Source organism: Bactrocera dorsalis, chromosome 6 (genome assembly GCF_023373825.1).
Source record: "Bactrocera dorsalis isolate Fly_Bdor chromosome 6, ASM2337382v1, whole genome shotgun sequence".
NCBI classification, from domain to species: Eukaryota; Metazoa; Arthropoda; class Insecta; order Diptera; family Tephritidae; genus Bactrocera; species Bactrocera dorsalis.
The window spans coordinates 35,177,212-35,196,228 of NC_064308.1; the positions used below are offsets into that span (position 1 = coordinate 35,177,212).

At 39.2% G+C, this 19,017-nt stretch overlaps 3 protein-coding genes across 3 annotated transcripts in view; all 3 read right to left on the reverse strand.

Annotated features, from left to right (window-relative positions):
• LOC125779311 (uncharacterized) overlaps positions 1 to 19,017 on the reverse strand; it is a 329,486-nt gene that overhangs the window by 10,471 nt on the left and 299,998 nt on the right. The gene's annotated exons all lie outside the window — the stretch shown is intronic.
• Positions 1,405 to 2,238, reverse strand: LOC125779753 (uncharacterized). Its single transcript, XM_049461024.1, has 2 exons — positions 2,052 to 2,238; positions 1,405 to 1,865 (listed from the first exon to the last, which is right to left on the reverse strand). The coding sequence occupies exons 1-2, from the start codon at positions 2,236 to 2,238 to the stop codon at positions 1,405 to 1,407; spliced, it is 648 nt and encodes a 215-aa protein (XP_049316981.1).
• LOC125779754 (uncharacterized) lies at positions 3,681 to 4,373 on the reverse strand. The gene has a single exon (XM_049461025.1). It carries the CDS (start codon positions 4,371 to 4,373, stop codon positions 3,681 to 3,683), a length of 693 nt encoding a protein of 230 aa, XP_049316982.1.

The following is a 19,017-nucleotide window of genomic DNA, read 5'->3' on the forward strand; positions in this document are numbered from 1 at the left end:
CTATAAAAAATTATGCTACAATTATTTAAGTCTTAAAGTATGTATACATTTTTATTTCAAGAAATACATATGTAGAAAAGAGTTTATTTCTACTTTTTCATTTTCCACATAAATTTGTTCACTTTTATTAAAATGTAAACAGTTCAATGCTCAAAACATGCGCTATGACAGCTCGAATCTACCTACGCGACGTTTCGTAATTGGAATGACTGGACAGCCAGATTGAAATTCTACCAAAAATATATGTAAACGGAGCAATTTGTTGCCGCCTTTTAAGATTCGCTTATATAAAATGAAGAACAGTGAAAGTTAAAGAAAATGCGAAAAAATGCGAAAGCTTCTACAATGAACGACGAAAGATTAGTGAAGGAAGTATGGATTCGGGAAGTGAAGAGGCTAAAACACACAAATACTTTTTTGCTAATTCTGCCATTTTAGGGTATATGTATTTATTTTCAAGCCACCAATGAAATGGGTCGCAACTACGGGAAACCAGCCCATCTTCCAAATAGCGCTGAATTTCAATAATGGCTTTTGCTTCTACGCTACTATGTGGTTTATGTTTGTTCATTAGCGTATTTATCGAAAGAACTCCATATTTTTACTGATTTTTCGACATTTCCTTCTGTTCTTTAGTCTGAAATTCTATTTCTTCTCTTTACATTTCTATTAGATAACGTTTTATAAGTTTTTTTTTATGTTATGTGCCGCCGATTCATCAGTCAACGTCAATAATTTGAATCTGGGGTCGAGAAAAGTAGCTACCATAAGTGTATTGCTGTGCTGTAAACTGCTAAAACGTTCTCTAATTCCATTTAAAAAAATTTCAATCACTTTTTGTATGGTGTTTGAAAATAGCAGTCGCCTACTCGTCGCTGGTTAATATAGGTAAATTTTTGTTTATAATTACCAAAGTACATTTCACCGCTTCCTCTAACTCCGAAAAACGCTCCAACATTGCCAGTGTGGAGTTCCACCTCGTTTCAACTTGTTGAATTCATTTTAGAGGTTCTTTACCGCTGTTGCGCTGGTAATTTTCAAACGCTTCATTCGCTGAAGTACTTTTCTTGAAGTGAGCAACTATTACCTTAACTTTATCAGTTACTTGTTCTACTTCAGAAATGCGCAATCCTTCTTTTACAATTAAATTAATTGTGTGAGCCATACATCCAAAATTCTTCCAACCTAACTTATTAATTATGACAATTTTTATATTACTAGCATTGTTCGAAACAGCTAGTAATATTTTGTCGTTAATTTTCCAATCACTTACGAATTGTTGTATCGCCTCACCTAAGTTTTCAGCTGTATGATTTTGCTTTAGTTGGGATGATCATAAAAGTACTGACGTTAGTTCAAAATCTTCGGAGACATAATGAGCCGTTACAGCACGGGGTTGCCATATTACCAACGACCAGATTTTATTTGATACACTTTGTGTTGAATTGTTTGATTCGACGGGGTTTGGTAATCCTCAGCGACTAAAGCTGCTTTTAACCGGTCGATGGAAATGTTTACGTCCTTTCCTCGGATTTTGACTTTGAAGAACTTGTCGCCGCATTCGATTACGGGAAATGGTCCTTCGTATGGTGGTTGAAGAGGTGGATGAACTGAGTCGTTGCGCACGAAGATTGATGGTGTTGAGTGTAAGTTCTTTTCTACGAACGGTACCTGCGCTGAGTTGTTTGTAGTCGGTGACGGCTTTAGTGACTGCATGCGTATGCGTAAATTTTCGACGAATTCACCATCGTTGGTATTGTGCGTATGTTTTTCGGCAAAGAACTGGCCAGGTAATCGAAATGTATTTCCATAAACCATCTCTTCGGGTGTCGCTCTTAAATCATCTCTCCATGAGGAACGATAACCTAGAAGGATGAGTGGGAGAACTTCGACCCAGTTGTCTGTCATGTAGCATTTTATCGCTGTTTTTAATGATCTGTGCCATCGCTCGATAATCCCCTTTTATGCGGGGTGATACGCAGTGGTATGTAAGTGCTTGATGCCTAAAAGTCTGGAGAGTTCTCGGAATAGTGTAGATTCGAATTGCCTACCTTGATCCGTTGTAACTCTACTCGGTACTCCAAATCTAGCGATCCAGTGCGTGTAGAAATTGAAAGCAATGGTCTCTGTCGTCATGTCTTCGAGCGGTAGTGCCTCTAACCATCGGGAATAACGATCGACTATTGTCAAACAGTATCGATAACCCTTGCAAGGTGGTAATGGTCCGGCGATATCCATATTTATGTGGTCAAATCGTTGCTCTGGTAACGTGAATGTCGACAACGGTGCTCTGTTGTGGCGCTGCACTTTAGCTCTTTGGCACGGGATGCACTGCCTGGACCATAAGCGGCAATCTTTTCGGAGACTCGGCCACACAAATTTTTCTGCAATCAACTTAGTTGTTTTAGTGGCGCCGGTGTGTGCCATGTTATGTCTGGAGTCGAAAGCTATTCTGCGAAACGAAGGAGTTAAGTACGCTCGGTCTTGGCTGCTGCTTACGTCACAAAAGATGTCTACAGCGGTGCCTGGAATCGTGAAAGGTTTGATTAATAGGCTGGTATTCGAGTCTTGTAAGTTTTTGAGCTCTGAATCAGACATTTGACTCTCTGCAAGTTTGGCGAAGTCGATACGTGACATTGCATCAGCTACTATATTTTCTCTTCCGGGGATGTACCGAATGTCTGTTGTGAATTGTGCGATAAATTCCGAATGACGCATTTGACGCGGAGATGCCTTTTCAAGCTTTTGCTGGAACACATACTGGAATGGCTTGTGGTCGGTGAGGATAAAAAATTTTCTTCCTTCTAGCATATGTTGAAAATATATTTGACTGCTTTGTATGCCGCTAATAGTTCACGATCGTAAGTGCTGTATCTTGTTTGTGTTTCGGTAAGGCGTTCGGAATAAAAACCTAGAGGTAGCACTGGTCGTTGTTGTGTTGTTGTAGTACAGCTCCTACCGCAGTTCCAGATACATCCACCGTCAAACTGAGTTGCGCCCTTGGTTTTGGGTAAACGAGTAAAGTTGCTTTGCATAAGTCGTTTTTGCATTGTTGAAATGCCTCCTTTGCTTCAACTGTCCAATCAACTGGCGATGTGTCGTTTTTCCCTTTATGAGGTTGAATAATGTCATTTGCCTTTCTGCGACGAAAAGCAAGAATCTGCGAAAAAAGTTTACCATACCCAGAAAGCGTCGCAAATCACATGCTCTCGAAGGTAAGTTGAAATTTCGAATTGCCCGTACTCGTTCTTCTGGAGGTGAAATTCCATTGCTGTTTATTTTGAAACCTAAAAATTTAACTTGCGGCTGACCTAGTATGCATTTCGAACGGTTGATAATAAGGCCGTACTCGCGTAGCTTTTTAAGTACTAACTGTAGATGATGACGATGTTGATACATATCCTTCGATGATATCAAAATATCATCGAGGTATGGCCAGGCGAAGTCGTATTCACGGAAGATATGGTCCAAGAATCTTTGGAACGTTTGACTGGCATTCCTTAAACCAAAGCACATAAACGGTAATTCAAACATGCCGAATGGCGTTGTAACAGTCTTTGGTATGTCGTTCGGCTCCACCGGAATCTGGTGGTACGCCCGACGCAGATTAAGTGTGGAAAAAATTTTGCAACCGTGCAGGGAATGAGTGAAGTCGTGCAAGGTGTGGCAGGGGGTACCTATCAGGCTCCACAAGGCCTCCACTCGTCATTTTTCTTCTTTTTCATGTGCAGCGGGCTTGCCCATGGGCTGCGCGATGGACGACAGATGCCTGTGTTCAGCAAGAGTTGTATCTCGGCTTTTACGGCTTTTAACTTCTCGGGAGATAAGCGTCTCGGTTTGGAGAAGACTGGTGGTCCTTTGGTGACGATATGATGCGTGACGAAGTGTTGTGGTTTTTTGACTGAAAAGATTTCCATCGTGATGTCTTCGAATTCCCTCAGTAAATCTTGGAACGGCTGATAAACGTTAGTGTAAGATAAATTAGAAACCACCTTTTTATTTTTTGATATTAAACACAGTCTGCTGGCATTTGTGACGTCGTTGATGACTTTGCCTTGTCGTAGGTTGACTGCTAAGTTGAAATGCGATAGAAAATCAGCTCCGATAATGGCTTGTGACACATCGGCAATTATGAAATTCCAGGAATATTGGCGGCGTAGACCCAGATTGAGGAACATAGATTTTTCGCCGTAAGTTTTTATGGTGGACTTGTTTGCTGCGTAGAGGTAGTTGTTTTTGTCCGGGCATGTACGTTGTTGTTGCGTCGGTGGAATTACGCTGCCTTCAGCTCCCTTGTCGATGAGAAAGTTTATTGTAGATTTTCGAACGATTAAGCAGCGGTTTTTATTGTTGAGCCTGTCGTCGACCGCCATTGACGACAGACTAGTTAGTTTAACTTTTTTACGCAAGGGCTACGACATTTTTTGGCATCGTTACTAAATTTGTGGTGGTACCAGCATAAACCATTCGAATTGTTGTTTTGCATGCCGGAACGTGACGGTCTCTGCTGCGACTTCTATGCCGACGATTTATGTTCGCCTTTATTGAGGCTATCTCCTTTGTGATTTCGGCTAGCTGCTGCTGGATTGATTGCGTGTTTTGCTTTATGTGGAGTTTCGACCACGTGTACGTGAGGGGTGTCGCTAACCTCACATATTTTGTCCGCGAGCAGGGCAACTTTGTCGAGCGTTTCGTTGCTGATAGAAATTATTAGTCGCATGTTGGAAGGTAACCGACTCATCCAGATGGACTTTAGTATATTATCATTAATCCCACTGCCGGCTAGACTTCGCACTTCGCGGAAGAGCTGTGATGGACGCATATCACCGCGCTCTTGTTCCTGCAGTAGCTTTTTTGCACGTTTTTGCTCCGAGTCCGCAAATTGTGTTATTATACGATTTTTTAGCGTGATATACAATTCACTGTTCGGTGGATTAAGAATTATGTCGCTTATTTGGGCTAGCTCGTTGCTTTCGATCGCAGCCACGACGGTGTGGTACTTTGTTTTGCCGCTCGTTATGCCCGCCGCAATGAATTGCGACTTGACCTGCGCCATCCACAGTTCTGGCTTTGCGTGTCAGAATGGTAGGATCCTGATGGAAACTTTGGCCACTACAGCGTTGCGGGTTTGGATGTCCTCTGCCCATTGGCCCCAATGCTGCAAATTCTCTGTTACCTGGCTTACCGCTTCCTCTTCCGTCATTTTTCTTTTTTGTTGGGGTCCCCAATATGTGGGATGTCCACAATAATTTTAGATTTGATACAAAATTTATAGTTGAATTGAAATTGAAATGGAGAGTGAAATGATGTGACGTGCTTGCAGTCGTGATGATGCGCCAAGAAGAAGGAAAGATGGCGGGTCGTCAAGCTGGCTTCTTATCCAGCTTTTGGGTTGCCATATCTATAATCTTTGCAGAGTTGCATTTGGGGTTGCCATATTACTTCGGAGTTGCCACATTACTTTGGGGTTGCCACATATATTACCATTTTCATTAGTTTCTACACATAACTTATTTTGGTTCTTTTTGATACAGACATCTTTAAATTTTATTAAGTACTAGCTAACCCAGCAGCCGCTGTCCTGTGTGAAATTATGTGTTTTAAAATGAAAAGAAAGTTGAATTTATAATTTCATTTTTTTTTGCAATGTAACGCAAGTTGATAAAAAACATTTTTTTTGTTCTGTTCCGGTGTACAGAAAAGATGGTTTTCCAACTCGTGACCACGCAACGTATATCTGGCCATGTGAAAACATAGCATTTCCAAATTTATGCCACACACTATGCGACTATCCTTGTGTCCTGTTCATTTTCATCTCAAATGCAATTTTCACTGGAAACGGAAGGCGTTGGAACTGAAATGGCAAATCGTTAGAACCTAAAGGAATTCGTAGAATCAAGCATTCTGCCTCCTTGTATTTGATAGCTTCATCACAATCAGTCGGGTTCCATTACACAGATTCGGCGCATGGATATTGCGAATCATAATAACGACAGATCTAACTTTAAGACGCAAATAATTCGGTGGCATACCAAGCCTCTCCAAAGAATTTAGAAATTGGCACTAAAGGAATCGTAGTATAAATTGTCTAATGTCCGAACATTCGTGATGAGTTCATCTTTCGTTAATTGATAAACGACAGATGGAATTGCTATCAAACCACCGGAAGTAGCAACCGAAATTGACCCATTTCCAATTCTTAGCGAATACGATATGAAATGTTTTCGGCAATGTCATTTTTGTTGGTATCCCTTAATTTACGCGGGTTGGAAGGCTGATATGTCAAAATGATTATCGCAAAAAGTGTGCGACCTTCATTTTCATTCCAGTGATTAACATGTTCCAGCAATTGCAATTGCTGGCTTACTTCTCCGAAACTTGAACACACCGTACCATTCACAGTACGCAATAAATCAAATAAAGGTGAACCGCGTACAATAATCAATCTCCTGGTTGGCTTGCTTTCTGCGTAACTATTTCTTCGACGATGCATTCCAAGTATAATATCAAAGTATTTTCGAATAGAGCATTGTTCTCGCAAACGGATCACTGACGAAAGTTGAGAAAAAAATCGTAAATGTTAATTTTCTTGCTGGCGGTGTTTCCACTGGCTGTGCTGTATTCTCTGGGTTGAAATAAACTCTTTGGCCATATTCCAAATTAATTGCGAGACACATAACAGTCGGAAAAAGTTCATGAATTGCAAAAGTAAATATCATACAAAGCGCTTTATTACAGTTCTAATGTATGTTGATGCCAAGAAGAACGCCGACCGATATTAGCCCGACCTCTTCATGGCATCGTAACGAATTTCAATCTGTAATTGATCACTTTCTGTGCAACACACAAAACATTTTCACTGAATAATTTTCAAAAAATTTTGAAGCAAACGACAAATTCGAACGATTCAAATAATTGTAAAACAAAACAAAAAAAATTGAAAAAAAATTTGTATGGAAAAAATTAACTTTTTGGAATTGTCCACTTTTCTGACTTTTCCTCACGAAAAGCATACAGGTTTTTTATTTCTGAACCTTCCCCGATCCACACAGAAGATTCTCTGAAAATTTCAACAAGATTGGATCAGTTGTCCCCTTAGCGTTACTAATAAACAAACATTAATTCGTTTGTATGTAAAAAAGAAAAGGGCTGTTTTTAGGGGGTTTCCGATAATTATTTAAATTTCTCTTGCCGTAAAAACTGTCTTTGATCCTAAACGAACATTTAAAAAAGAATTGGCCAAATTGGTCCAGGCGTTGTTGAGTTTTGCGCTTACCAACACATTTTGCGATTCATTTTTAATACGCTTTTATTAGCTTCACTTGTATGTATGTATGTATGTATGTATTTATGTATGTATGTATGTATGTATGCTTGTAACTTTTTTAAGTGGTACTGAAACGTAGAATATTTGAGCGACACTGTAGGAAGGCGATAGTAAGTTTAAGCAGCTCACCAGAAAGATGCGCTTAAAAGTATGCAACATCTATATAAAACTAGTTTTAGTGACATTTATCTGGGCTCTCGACTGTTTGCTGCTGGACAAGCTTATGTAGCACTTAGTCGTTGTAGATCTTTGGACTGTATTCGAATTGAAGAACTGGACTGTTCAAATTTGACAAGTAAAACCCCATGTAACAGTGAAGCTTTAGAAGAAATGATTCGATTAAGAAGTAATAATTCGTAAAGTCGTCAATAGAATTTGGTGGCAAATAATGTAAAAATTAGTCAATGAAAGGTTACGAGTAGATATTAAATACTGCCTAAGTATCGATTTACTTAACCAATACTACATGTCATAGTTCATATTTTAACAAGTTTTGGGGTTTCTCACATCAAACTAAAAAATTAAAAATTAATATAGTTTAAAAAAACTAAAAAACACGCTTTTAAAGCATATCAAACTAAAAAGGGAAAAATAATTTTTTGTATAAACTAACAATAATAATGAAGGAAAAATGCCTGTATTATTGTGAGAAAAGCGTGGGGTGCTTTGTGACATATGACATATATCGAGCATAATGCAGGAATTTTTCCTTCATTATTATTGTTAGTTTATACAAAGAATTATTTTTCACTTTTTAGTTTGATATGCTTTAAAAGCGTGTTTTTTAGTTTTTTTAAACTATATTTATTATATATTATATAAGATAAGCAAAATGATTTGTAACCGTTTCGTACAAAAGTTAATGTAAATGATCCGTTATTTTTTACGAAACAGATTTTTTAAGTCACAATAAATATGTAGAATCTCTGAAGGGTTTTTTCAATATAAAGATACTCAATAGAAACTATTTAAAGTTATCGAAAACATACTTTTAAAAATATTTCGTTACTTATATTTACAGTACCAATGTAAATGTATATAAAATTGATGCAATTTTAAGATTAAAAGCTTTATAATTGGCTTTATTACCGCATTGAGGTTTCTGTAATCAATTTAATTTGTACATAAGTATTACTCGTTTAAAGCTAAATTAACTTATTTTATATATTAACCAATTTTTACTTATCTAAAATTGAAGAGAATTCATAGCTTTAATGAATATGAATTCATCACAGCCGCAATTTTTAACATTACACTGTGAATGCTATTTTGTCGCAGTCGCAATTTTTTATGTTTTACTATGTCTACTACTTTGTCACAGCCGCAATTTTCCATGTTTCACTGTGAATGCTATTTTGTCACAGTCGCAATTTTTCATGTTTTACTATGACTACTACTTTGTCACAGCCGCAATTTTCCATGTTACACTGTGAATGCTATTTTGTCGCAGTCGCAATTTTTCATGTGATACTGTGACTGCTACTTTGTTGAAGTTTCCCATGTGTTCGTTAATTCCAGTCACTGCTACTTTAGGAAACTTGTTACAGCTGTGACCAGTGATTTTTAAGTAGCAGTGACAAAATCACAGGTACTAAAATATTTGCCATCTCTATAGGCTACTGCTCAGTAAAAAGAAGGCTGCCTGGGCAAGCGTGGCAAAGGAGCTGGGAGCTACAGGTTAGTAATTATTGTTATTATTATTTACTTGATTAGCCAATTTATCTAGCAATTAATCACGGATGCCTCCGTATCGTGATTAAGAGCTCAAAATATTATATTATAGCTTAATTTGAAGCTTTGCCTTTTTATTGTGTGTATTTTATAGAAGACCAATGTGCAAAGAGGTGGTTGACTCTGCGAGAAAGATACAGCAGAGAAGTTGGAAAAATGGGGCACTATACGGGAGTGGGGCGGGTTATACCAAACCATGGCCACTGTTGGAGAGTATGAGCCTTTTAAAGCTCGGCTGTACCCAGACCGTAAGTTCATTATTTTTGCTTTAACATTTTATAAATGTTCGAAGTTATCGGCTTCAACTTCGATCCGGAAAAGGGCCAAGCGACGAGGACAGCTGCTTCAAAAAATCTTGCGAACTTTATAAGATCATAATATTTTTATAATTTTTAAATATTGTATGTCTTTTATTTTTATGTGGTTATATTGTTGTAGCAGAAATATTTAATCTTATATATAAAAATGAAACCGTTTTCGTTGTCACGGCATCACGCGTGAATGGCTGAACCGATTTGGCTGATTTTTTTTTTGTTGTATTTGTTATTATTAGGGGAAGGTTCTTATGTAAGAAAAAATTACGAAAGTTGCCGGAAAACTCCTAAAAACAGCCCTTTTCTTTTTCCCATACAAAGGTTTTATTTTGTATATATGTACATACATACATACATACATACATATGTAAGTAAAAATGATTGTTTGTTTGTTAGTAACGCTAACGCTCGAGAACGGCGGAACCAATCTTCATGAAATCAGAAGTTGTTCGCTGTGGATCTGGAAAGGGTTAGATATAAAAAAAACCATATACTTTTCATAAGGAAAAGTCGAAAAATTGGAAATTTCCAAAAAGTGACTTTTCATACAATTCTTTTTTGTTTTGTTTTTCAATATTTTGATTTGTAAATTATTTGAATCGTTCAATTTCGGTCGCTTACTTTTTTATTCCGGAAAAATTATTGAAAATTATTCAGTGAAAACTTTATGTGTGTTTCGAACGAAGTAATCAATTACAGATTGAAATTTGTTACGAAGCAACGAAGACATCGCGCTAATATCGGTCGGCGTTCTTTTTGCCATCAACGTATGGCAGCCCAAGACACAAGAACTACATGAGACTCCCAGGATGCGATGACATATGTGTGGAATTATGGATCGCTGTCAATCAGCAAGCGATCATCACGATAATACCGCAAAACTTTTCAAACAACAGCTACGATGTTTGATGGACTTTATCTTGGAGCAACGTATGTATATACAAGTATGGTGCAGTCAGATGCTGGATGTACTCTGTTGAGTTACAAAAAAGAGGTTTTCCCCACGCACACATTCTTCTTTGAATGGTGGATGGTGGTTACACCAGATCAAATTGATGAAATCATTTCTGCGGAAATTCCTCATGCAGAGAAAGATCCAGTATTAAACGAAGCGATGAAAACCAATATGGTGCATGGACCTTGCGGACACCACAATCCCGCTTGCAATAAATGCACGAAACACTATCCACGTGCTTTTCTTTCGTTTTGAGAACATTGCTCTATTTGGAAATGCCGAAGAAATAGTTACGCAGAAAGCAAGGCCAACCAGTAGATTGACATCCAGGTGTGTTCTCAACTAATTCCTTAGGACGAATTTACATAATCTACCCGAAAAACGACGATTGCTAATACCTTCGGTTGCCATTGATAAATGTACGTGGTTCAATTTCATTTGAGTCATTGCGCACTGTGAATGGTAGAGTGTGTGTAACTTTTTGAGAAGCATGCAAGCAATTACAATTGCTGGAACATGATAATAAATGTAATCAAACATGCCACTGAAGTTCGCACAGTTTTCGCGATGGTCATTTTGACATATCAACCTTCAAATCTGCGTCAATTATGGGATACGAAAAAAATGACATTGCCGACGACATTTACATTGTATTCCCTAAGAATTGGAAATAGGGGAATTTTGGTTGGTACTTCCAGTGGTTTGATATCAATTTCACCTGCCTTTTGTTTATTGACTTCAACGAAAGATGAACTTATCACGAATGTTTATCCAAACATTAACGAAATTATCGTTACTGCGATTGCTTGAGTGCACGCGCAATGTTAGCTGCCAAAAATACCGATGTTAATGACTTAAACTAGAAGATTCAAAGTCAAATTCCGGGAGACTTACGGTCATACAAATCGATCGATCATCTTGACAAGGAAGGCGAAACCGTGAATTATCCAGGGAAATTTCAAAATTCTTTGGAGAGGCTTGGTATGCCACAGCATTATTTGCGTCTCAATGTTGGATCTGTCGTTATTATGTTTCACAATCTTTATGCGCCGAAGTTGTGTAATGGGGCACTCATTTCAGTTCAAACGTATTCAGTTTTCAGTCAAAATTGCATTTGCGATAACAACTAACGGTTCACAAGGATAGTCGCTAGAAGAGTGTGACATAAATCTGGAACTACTATGTTTTTCACATGGCTAGATATACGTGGCGTGTTCACGAGTTGGAAAACCATCTTTTCTGTACACCAGAACAGAAACCAAATAGTGTTATTTATCAAGCTGCGTTACATTGAAAAAAAAAAAAATGAAATACTAAATTCAATTTTATTTTCATTTCACAACACATAACACAACGCAGAAGAACGGCTGCGGGGTCAGCTAGTATCAAATATTTTTAATGAATGATGACTTCTAATATTTTGCCTAAAGTATGCACATGCGGATATATTGTAAGTTTAGATGTTTGTATAGGCTAGTTTCTATCAGTATCTATCTTTTTCAGTAAATAAAACAAGATTTGTAGTTAAGTCCATGGTTTAATAAAATATCATTAAAAGTAATCATGCAAAAGGTATGGTTAAAGGTATTTGGAAAAATATATGTACATACAAAAAAAATTTATACATTTTGAATACAAAACATTCTGCTAAAAGGTTCCTTAAATGGAATGCCATATTAGATGCATTGCGTCGAGTTGTACTTATTGAATGTGATGGACCTCTAACCCTCTTCAAATCATCACACCATTCTCCTTGCAATATTCCATGGTCTGCGGAGTCTATGTCTACAAATGTATCTTGACAATAATAGCGATCATAATCATTTAACATTACAAAATTGTGAAGATCAAGCATGTTAACACATTCGTTTCGACATTCTTTGGGCTAAAGTCTATGACCTTTTGTAGAACACGCCATTAAGCGGTTAAAATGCCAAAACTATTTTCTATTACTCTACGCAACCGATTACTGAAAATTGATTCGTGGCAGCTGTACACCGGGATATGGCCGCATTAACTTTTCGTTCAACGGAAACGCTTCGTGGGCTACAAAAAATGTGGAAAATCTGTTGTGGATTCATTCTATAATGGAATTTTTGGTCGTAGTGGCAATCTGTTTTCCAAAAGTGTTTGACCAATGGTAGATTGCTGAGAAACACCTTTAAATAAAATCAAAATAAGTAAATAATAAAGTATTATAAATCATATAATATTACCTTCGTCACTTTGGCCACCATAGCTACCAATACTGGCAGAGGTAAACGTATACCTAGCGTCACATATTGCCATTAAAATTATGATATACAATTTTTTATAGTTATAAAACAAATAGCCCGATTGTGTGTTAATCGGTTTCCTAAGGTATATCGGGCACAAATGTAACCAAAGTGTTTCACATGTTTCGAGTACGATATTCAGTACTGTTGTTTCCCTAATTTGTGCATCGAGGTTACGACCTCAAAAGTTGTTCCATGAACGAGGTACCTAAAAAATAAATGAGAATAAAACTAATTGAATAGGTTTCAATTCTTGTTTTACTTACATTAATGTAATGCGCTCCTCCACGCCAATTTATTGTTTTGATTTTTTTTTTTTAAGTTTCTCATCGTCTTCTTTTAATTAAAAAAAATCTTCCAGAAGAAACCATTTGGCTTTCCATCCAGAATCGCTGGATGAACGCAACAGAAGTATGTGCGTCTGGGTATTTTTCTTCTTCTTTGAAAGCGAAGAATATATAAATACAGTAACTCGTGGAAGGATGGAGTATGTGTAGAAGTTCACGCAAGTGAGGAAAGTTCTCCGATCGTCATTCACTTGGAAGTGGCCAGAAACGATTCTTTTACATATGGCTCAAACAGCTCACGACTGGCGGTCTTAGACCAAGTATCCTCTGGGTAGCCAAAGAACATCCGTTTGAAAGCGAGCTAAAGTGAAAAAGCGAAATATCCTCTACACAGGGTTTTACGCAGGATTTAAAACCAGCCACGTGAAAAACGCCCCCAATGAACAGTCAAAAACAGCCTCGGATGAGAGAACCCCCTTTTGATGACGACCGTGGCAAACGAAATAAGAATTACGATGTGAAGGCATGCACATGGAATGTCCAGTCCCTTAATTTGGAAGGTACCGCTGCCCAGCTGGTTGATGTTCCCGTTAGAGTGAAGGCTGACATCACCACCGTCCAAAAAATGCGATTCACGGGACAAGGACTAAGGAGAGTAGATCCTTCGGTCATTTACTACAGTGCCCATATGAAAGAGCGCAAGTTTGGTCTGGGATTCAGAGTGCGATAAAAACTCCGTCACAGAGTACTGTCATACACTCCTGTAGGTTCGACGTCGAGAAGCTGCTATCACAACAAACAGCCGAATGATTTCTACTCCTGCTCTCCGAGAGTACTCGTCAACAACTCGGTGTGAGGGAACTATGGTACGGCATTTCAAGCTCGTTACGTACAGCTGCAACCGAAACCATTGATTTTCGGAAAATGAAAAAGAACAGTTGGTACGACGAGGAGTGCCGTGTCACAGCGGAGAGAAAACAGACTGCTTACCTCGAAACGTTACGATCGAACACAACACGTGCGGGATGGGATAGATACCGAGAATTGAAAAGGGAAGCGAGAAGCATTTGCAGACAGAAAAAGAGAGGGGCTGAAATTCGTAAGTATGAAGAGCTTGACAAGCTGGCCAACAGGGGTAATGCTCGAAAATTCTACGAAAAAATGCTTACAGAAGGTTTCAAGACCGGAGCATACTCTTGCAAAACCCCCAAAGGTGATCTAGTCACCGATACCCAGAGCATACTAAAATTAAGGAGAGAACACTTCTCCAGCTGCCGTATGGTAGTGAATGCATAACGCCAGGAGATGGCGAACCCGATTCCCCAATCGATGACGTTGGAGCAGACGTTCCATTGCCTGACCATGAAGAAGTTCGAACAGCAATTACCATTCTGAGGGACAACAAAGCGGCGGAGGCCGATGGATTGCCAGCCGAGCTATTCGAACACGGCGGTGAAGAAATGATAAGAAGAATGCTTCAAGGTTCTGTCGAGCGTATTGTGTGAAAGATTAAAGCCCACTTATAACAAACTGTTTGGACTTTATTAGTGTTGCTTTAGACCTGACAAACTGGCCAGATATTCATGATGTATCACCACCTATCGCGCCACTTCTTCAATCTGCTGCTGGAGAAAATTATTCGAGCTGCAGAACTTAATCGAGCAGGTGCAATCTTTTATAAGAGTGTACAGCTGCTGGCTTATGCCGATGATATTGATATCATTGGGCTCAATACCCGCGCCGTTAGTTCTGCTTTCTCCACGTTGGACAAGAAAGCAAAGCAAATGGGTCTGGCAGTGAACGAGGGCAAGACGAAATATCTCCTCAAACAAACAGTCGTCGCACTCGCGACTTGGCTCTCACGTCTCTGTTGACATTCATAACTATGAAGTTGTAGATAATTTCGTCGATTTAGGAATTGGTATTAATACCACCAAAAATGTCAGCCTGGAAATCCAACGCAGGATTACTCTTGCCAACAAGTGCTACTTCGGACTGAGTAGGCAATTGAAGAGTAAAGTCATTTCTCGACGAACAAAAACCAAACTCTATAAGTCACTCATTATTCCCGTCCTGCTATATGGTGCAGAGGCTTGGACGATGAAAACTACCGATGAGTCGACGTTGCGAGTTTTCAGGAAAAAGGTTCTGCGAAAGAATTATGGCCCTTTGCGCATTGGCCGCGGCGAATATCGCATTCTATGGGACGATGAGCTGTACGAGATATACGACGCATTGACATAGTTCAGCGAATTAAAAGACAGCGGCTACGCTGGCTAGGTCATGTTGTCCGGATGGACGAAAACACTCCAGCTCTGAAAGTATTCGACGCTGTACCCGCCGGGGGAAGCAGAGGAAGAGGAAGACCTCCACTCCGTTGGAAGGATCGAGTGGAGAAGGACCTGGCTTCGCTTGGAATATCCAATTGGCGCCACATAGCGAAAAGAGGAAACGATTGGCGCGCTGTTGTTAACTCGGCTATAATCGCGTAAGCGGTGTCAACGCCAGTAAAGAAGAAGAAGATGTACTATTCCTTAAGTGATTTAGGAAGTCAATAAAAAATGTAAATTGCCAATGTAACAATTCCATTATATTGTTATCACGATTAACGACATCCTTGACAATAATGAGCGAGCGGAGCCGCGGGCTTTGACTAATTACAAGTACAAATAAATAAACAAAAAAAGATTAAGCTTATCTGAAAACTTTAAATTGATTAATCGACTGTAACATAACAGTCAGTGTCTGCCAAAATTGAAACTTTATTAATAGCCAGTATTTTAGAAAAACCCTGTTTTGTAAGCGAGCAACATCACGTGTAAATAATTGAGAATAATAATATAACTTTAGGAATATGGAGTCATGTGTAAAAGTTCACGCAAGTGGTGAAAGTTCTCAGATTGCTATTCACTTGGGAGTGGCCAGAAACGATTCTTTTACATATGATTCAAAAGCTCACGACTTCCGTTGTTTGACCAAGTATCCACTGCGTCGCCAAAGGACATTCTTTAGAAGGAGCTCTAAAGTGAGAAGAAGCATCACCTTCAGAGGGTTGTGCGCTGAGTTTGGGACCCATCACGTAAAAAAAACGCTGGAGTATACTCTCGTAAAACCAAAAAAAGTGATGTAATAACCGATGACCATACATAAATTGTGAAGGGAACACTTCTAGAGCCTTCTGAATGGCAGTTAAAGCTTAACGGCATGAGAAGGCGTTCCATTGCCCAACCATGAAAAAGTACGAATAGCAATTACGAATCTGAAGAACAACAAAAAAGCGATGAGGGCGGTTGACTGCCGGCTGCGAAGATCTGATAAGGAGCATTTGTAGTATATGGTCAAACGAAAGCATACCCAACGATTGGAATTGGTGCTCTGCCTAATCCATAAAAAAGGAGACCCCACAATCTGCGCCAACTACCGTGGGATTAGCCTCCTCAACATCGCATATAAGGTTCTGTCGAGCGTATTGTGTGAAAGATTAAAGCCCACCGTCAACAAACTGATTGGACCTTATCAGTGTGGCTTTAGACCTGGTAAATCAACAACCGACCACATATTCACCATGCGTCAAATCTTGGAAAAGACCCGTGAAAAGAGAAACGACACACACCACCTCTCCGTCGATTTCAAAGCTGGATTTGATAGCACGAAAAGCAGCTGTCTTTATGCCGCGTTGTTGGAATTTGGTGTTCCCGCAAAACTAATACAGCTGTGTAAGCTGACGTTGAGCTATACTAAAAGATTCATCAGGATCGGGAAGGACCTCCCCGAGCCGTTCGACATCAAACGAGGTTTCAGACAAGGCGACTCCCAATCGTGCGACTTCTTCAATCGCTGGAGAAAATAATTCGAGCTGCAGAACTTAATCGAGCAGGTTCAATCTTCTGTAAGACTGTACAACTGCTGGCGTACGCCGATGGTATTGATATTATTGGCCTTTACAACCGCGCTGTTAGTTCTTCTTTCTACCGGCTACATAAGGTAGCAAAGCGTATGGGTCTGGTGGTGAACGAAGACAAGACGAAGTATCTCCTGTCATCAAACAAACAGTCATCACACTCGCGACTTAGTTCTCACATCACTGTTGGCAGTCATAACTTTGAAGTCGTCCAGCTATATGGTGCAGAGGCATGGACGATGACAACATCTGATGTGTCAATGTTGCGAGTTTTTGAAAGAAAATTTCTGCGAAATATTTATGGTCCTTTGCCCATTGGCCACGGCGATTCAATGGAACAATGAGCTGTATGAGATATACGACGACATTGACGTAGTTTAGCGAATTAATCATATCTTATTCATCCGTTTGTTTGTTTTAAGTTTATTTTGGATAAAAGTTTAGGTCTGTTTAGATTTGGTACAAAGTTTGCCGGATCAGGTAGTTAGAAATAAAGGTGAAAGTAAAGGGCATTAAATTAAAAATCTAGTTTTCTAAATTAGGGCTTTTATTTAAAATTCCAATGATCAAACTCAAAAGTGAATTACAAGGTAAACGATTTATTAATAATCCGTTAAATACTAGGTGGATTAACATCTTTCTTTTTTATTAGCGTAGACACCGCTTACGCGGTTATGGCCGAGTTTACAACAGCTCGCTAGTCGTTATTCTTTTTTCACAGTTTGGAGCCAATTCAAAATTCCAAGTGCTGCCAGGTCCTTCTCCACCTGATTCCTCCAAAGGAAGTCACTTGTCACTTGCAGATCACGAAAACCCCACCTCTCTAAGGAACCGTTTCGCACTCCACGTTTGAATTACTTTAGGGTGTCTTTTTATTTTTCTTATTGAGAGATTATCATCTGCGCACCTGTGTTCAGGTCCCGCTTTTTCCTGCCTGAAACCAATTAAATTGCCACGTTGTATGGGTAACCAGGTCATCTACGTGTGTTCCCGTTGTCATCGTACACATTTTAAGAATGTGTGTACGGCGTCGTTTGCTGTCGCGTCGTTGTATAGGAATGACAGCTCTTCGTCTTTTACTATTCTATGAAGGTATTTTCTGATATATCCGTGACCGGATAGCAGATGTGCGATGTAGAAGTCGACTTCTCCAAATTTGCGACTTGTACATACGTTTAAGTCTATTATATGTCCGGCCGTCTTTTTGCCGCGACTTTCGTTCTCCGATCTTCGTTGCTATAAGTGTATGGTGTATTTCTTTGTTCAGTCAATCGAGCTCTTGCTCCATATAGTAAGACTCTGGTTGTTGCTAACATTAAAAACTTTCCCTTTTCTTGTGTGGGTTCTTCTATGGTGGTCATTAGTCTACTAGGATGGACGGTGATTTTCGCTGCCTTTTCTGCGGGGTGCTGGATTTGAAGGTTAATCAGGGATACGTAATTGACTACAGGGATACGTAATTGACTACATTTGGTCTCCTTAGAATATCCTTAGTCGTTTGCTTGCTTATTTCGAGAGGTACGTGCTTATTCGTCTGCAGTAGTACATCTATTTTTTCTGTAGTGAGCTGGAAGTTATGTGAGGCAAGCCATAATTGCGCCCGTATCATGATCTGAATAAGCTTTCTACGGGCTTCCTATGTGTCTTGGGTTGTATTAAGGCTGCTATATTGTCCTCGTAGCCAATGAAATAAAATTCATGTAGTATTTCAAATTTATGTATTTCGTCATAAGTAATGTGGTTACTCCCCTTTTTCCTTTTTGCTTGCCTTATTGGCATGCTTAAGCTTCTCATCGCCGCTTGATATTTCTCGGCTTCTTCGGGTGCTACTTCTCTGCGCGTAGATCTCGTATACGATCTGCGAAAACGAAGAAATCTGCGTCTAAGTTGGGAGATTTTTTCTGTCCACCAATGAACTGCTGCTTTATTTTTTCTGTATGAAATCTAGCGCATTGATTTGTGGCAAGCTCGCGTTATAATAAGCATAGTTTTTTCGACAATTTTCCTGACAGACAGCAAAGCGGCATTTCCGAAATTAATTTCGAAACGTTCCATTTTCGTGTTCCTGTATTATTCCCTTTCCTTATGGCGTTTGTTCCGTTGTCGATCATAAAGGATATACAAGTATAAGGAGTTCCTCGTATTGAGCACTATTAGAATGCGGCTTCCTCTCGACCGTGTTTGGCATACCCCACTATATGGCTTTGGAATTTAGGTCTCCAGCGT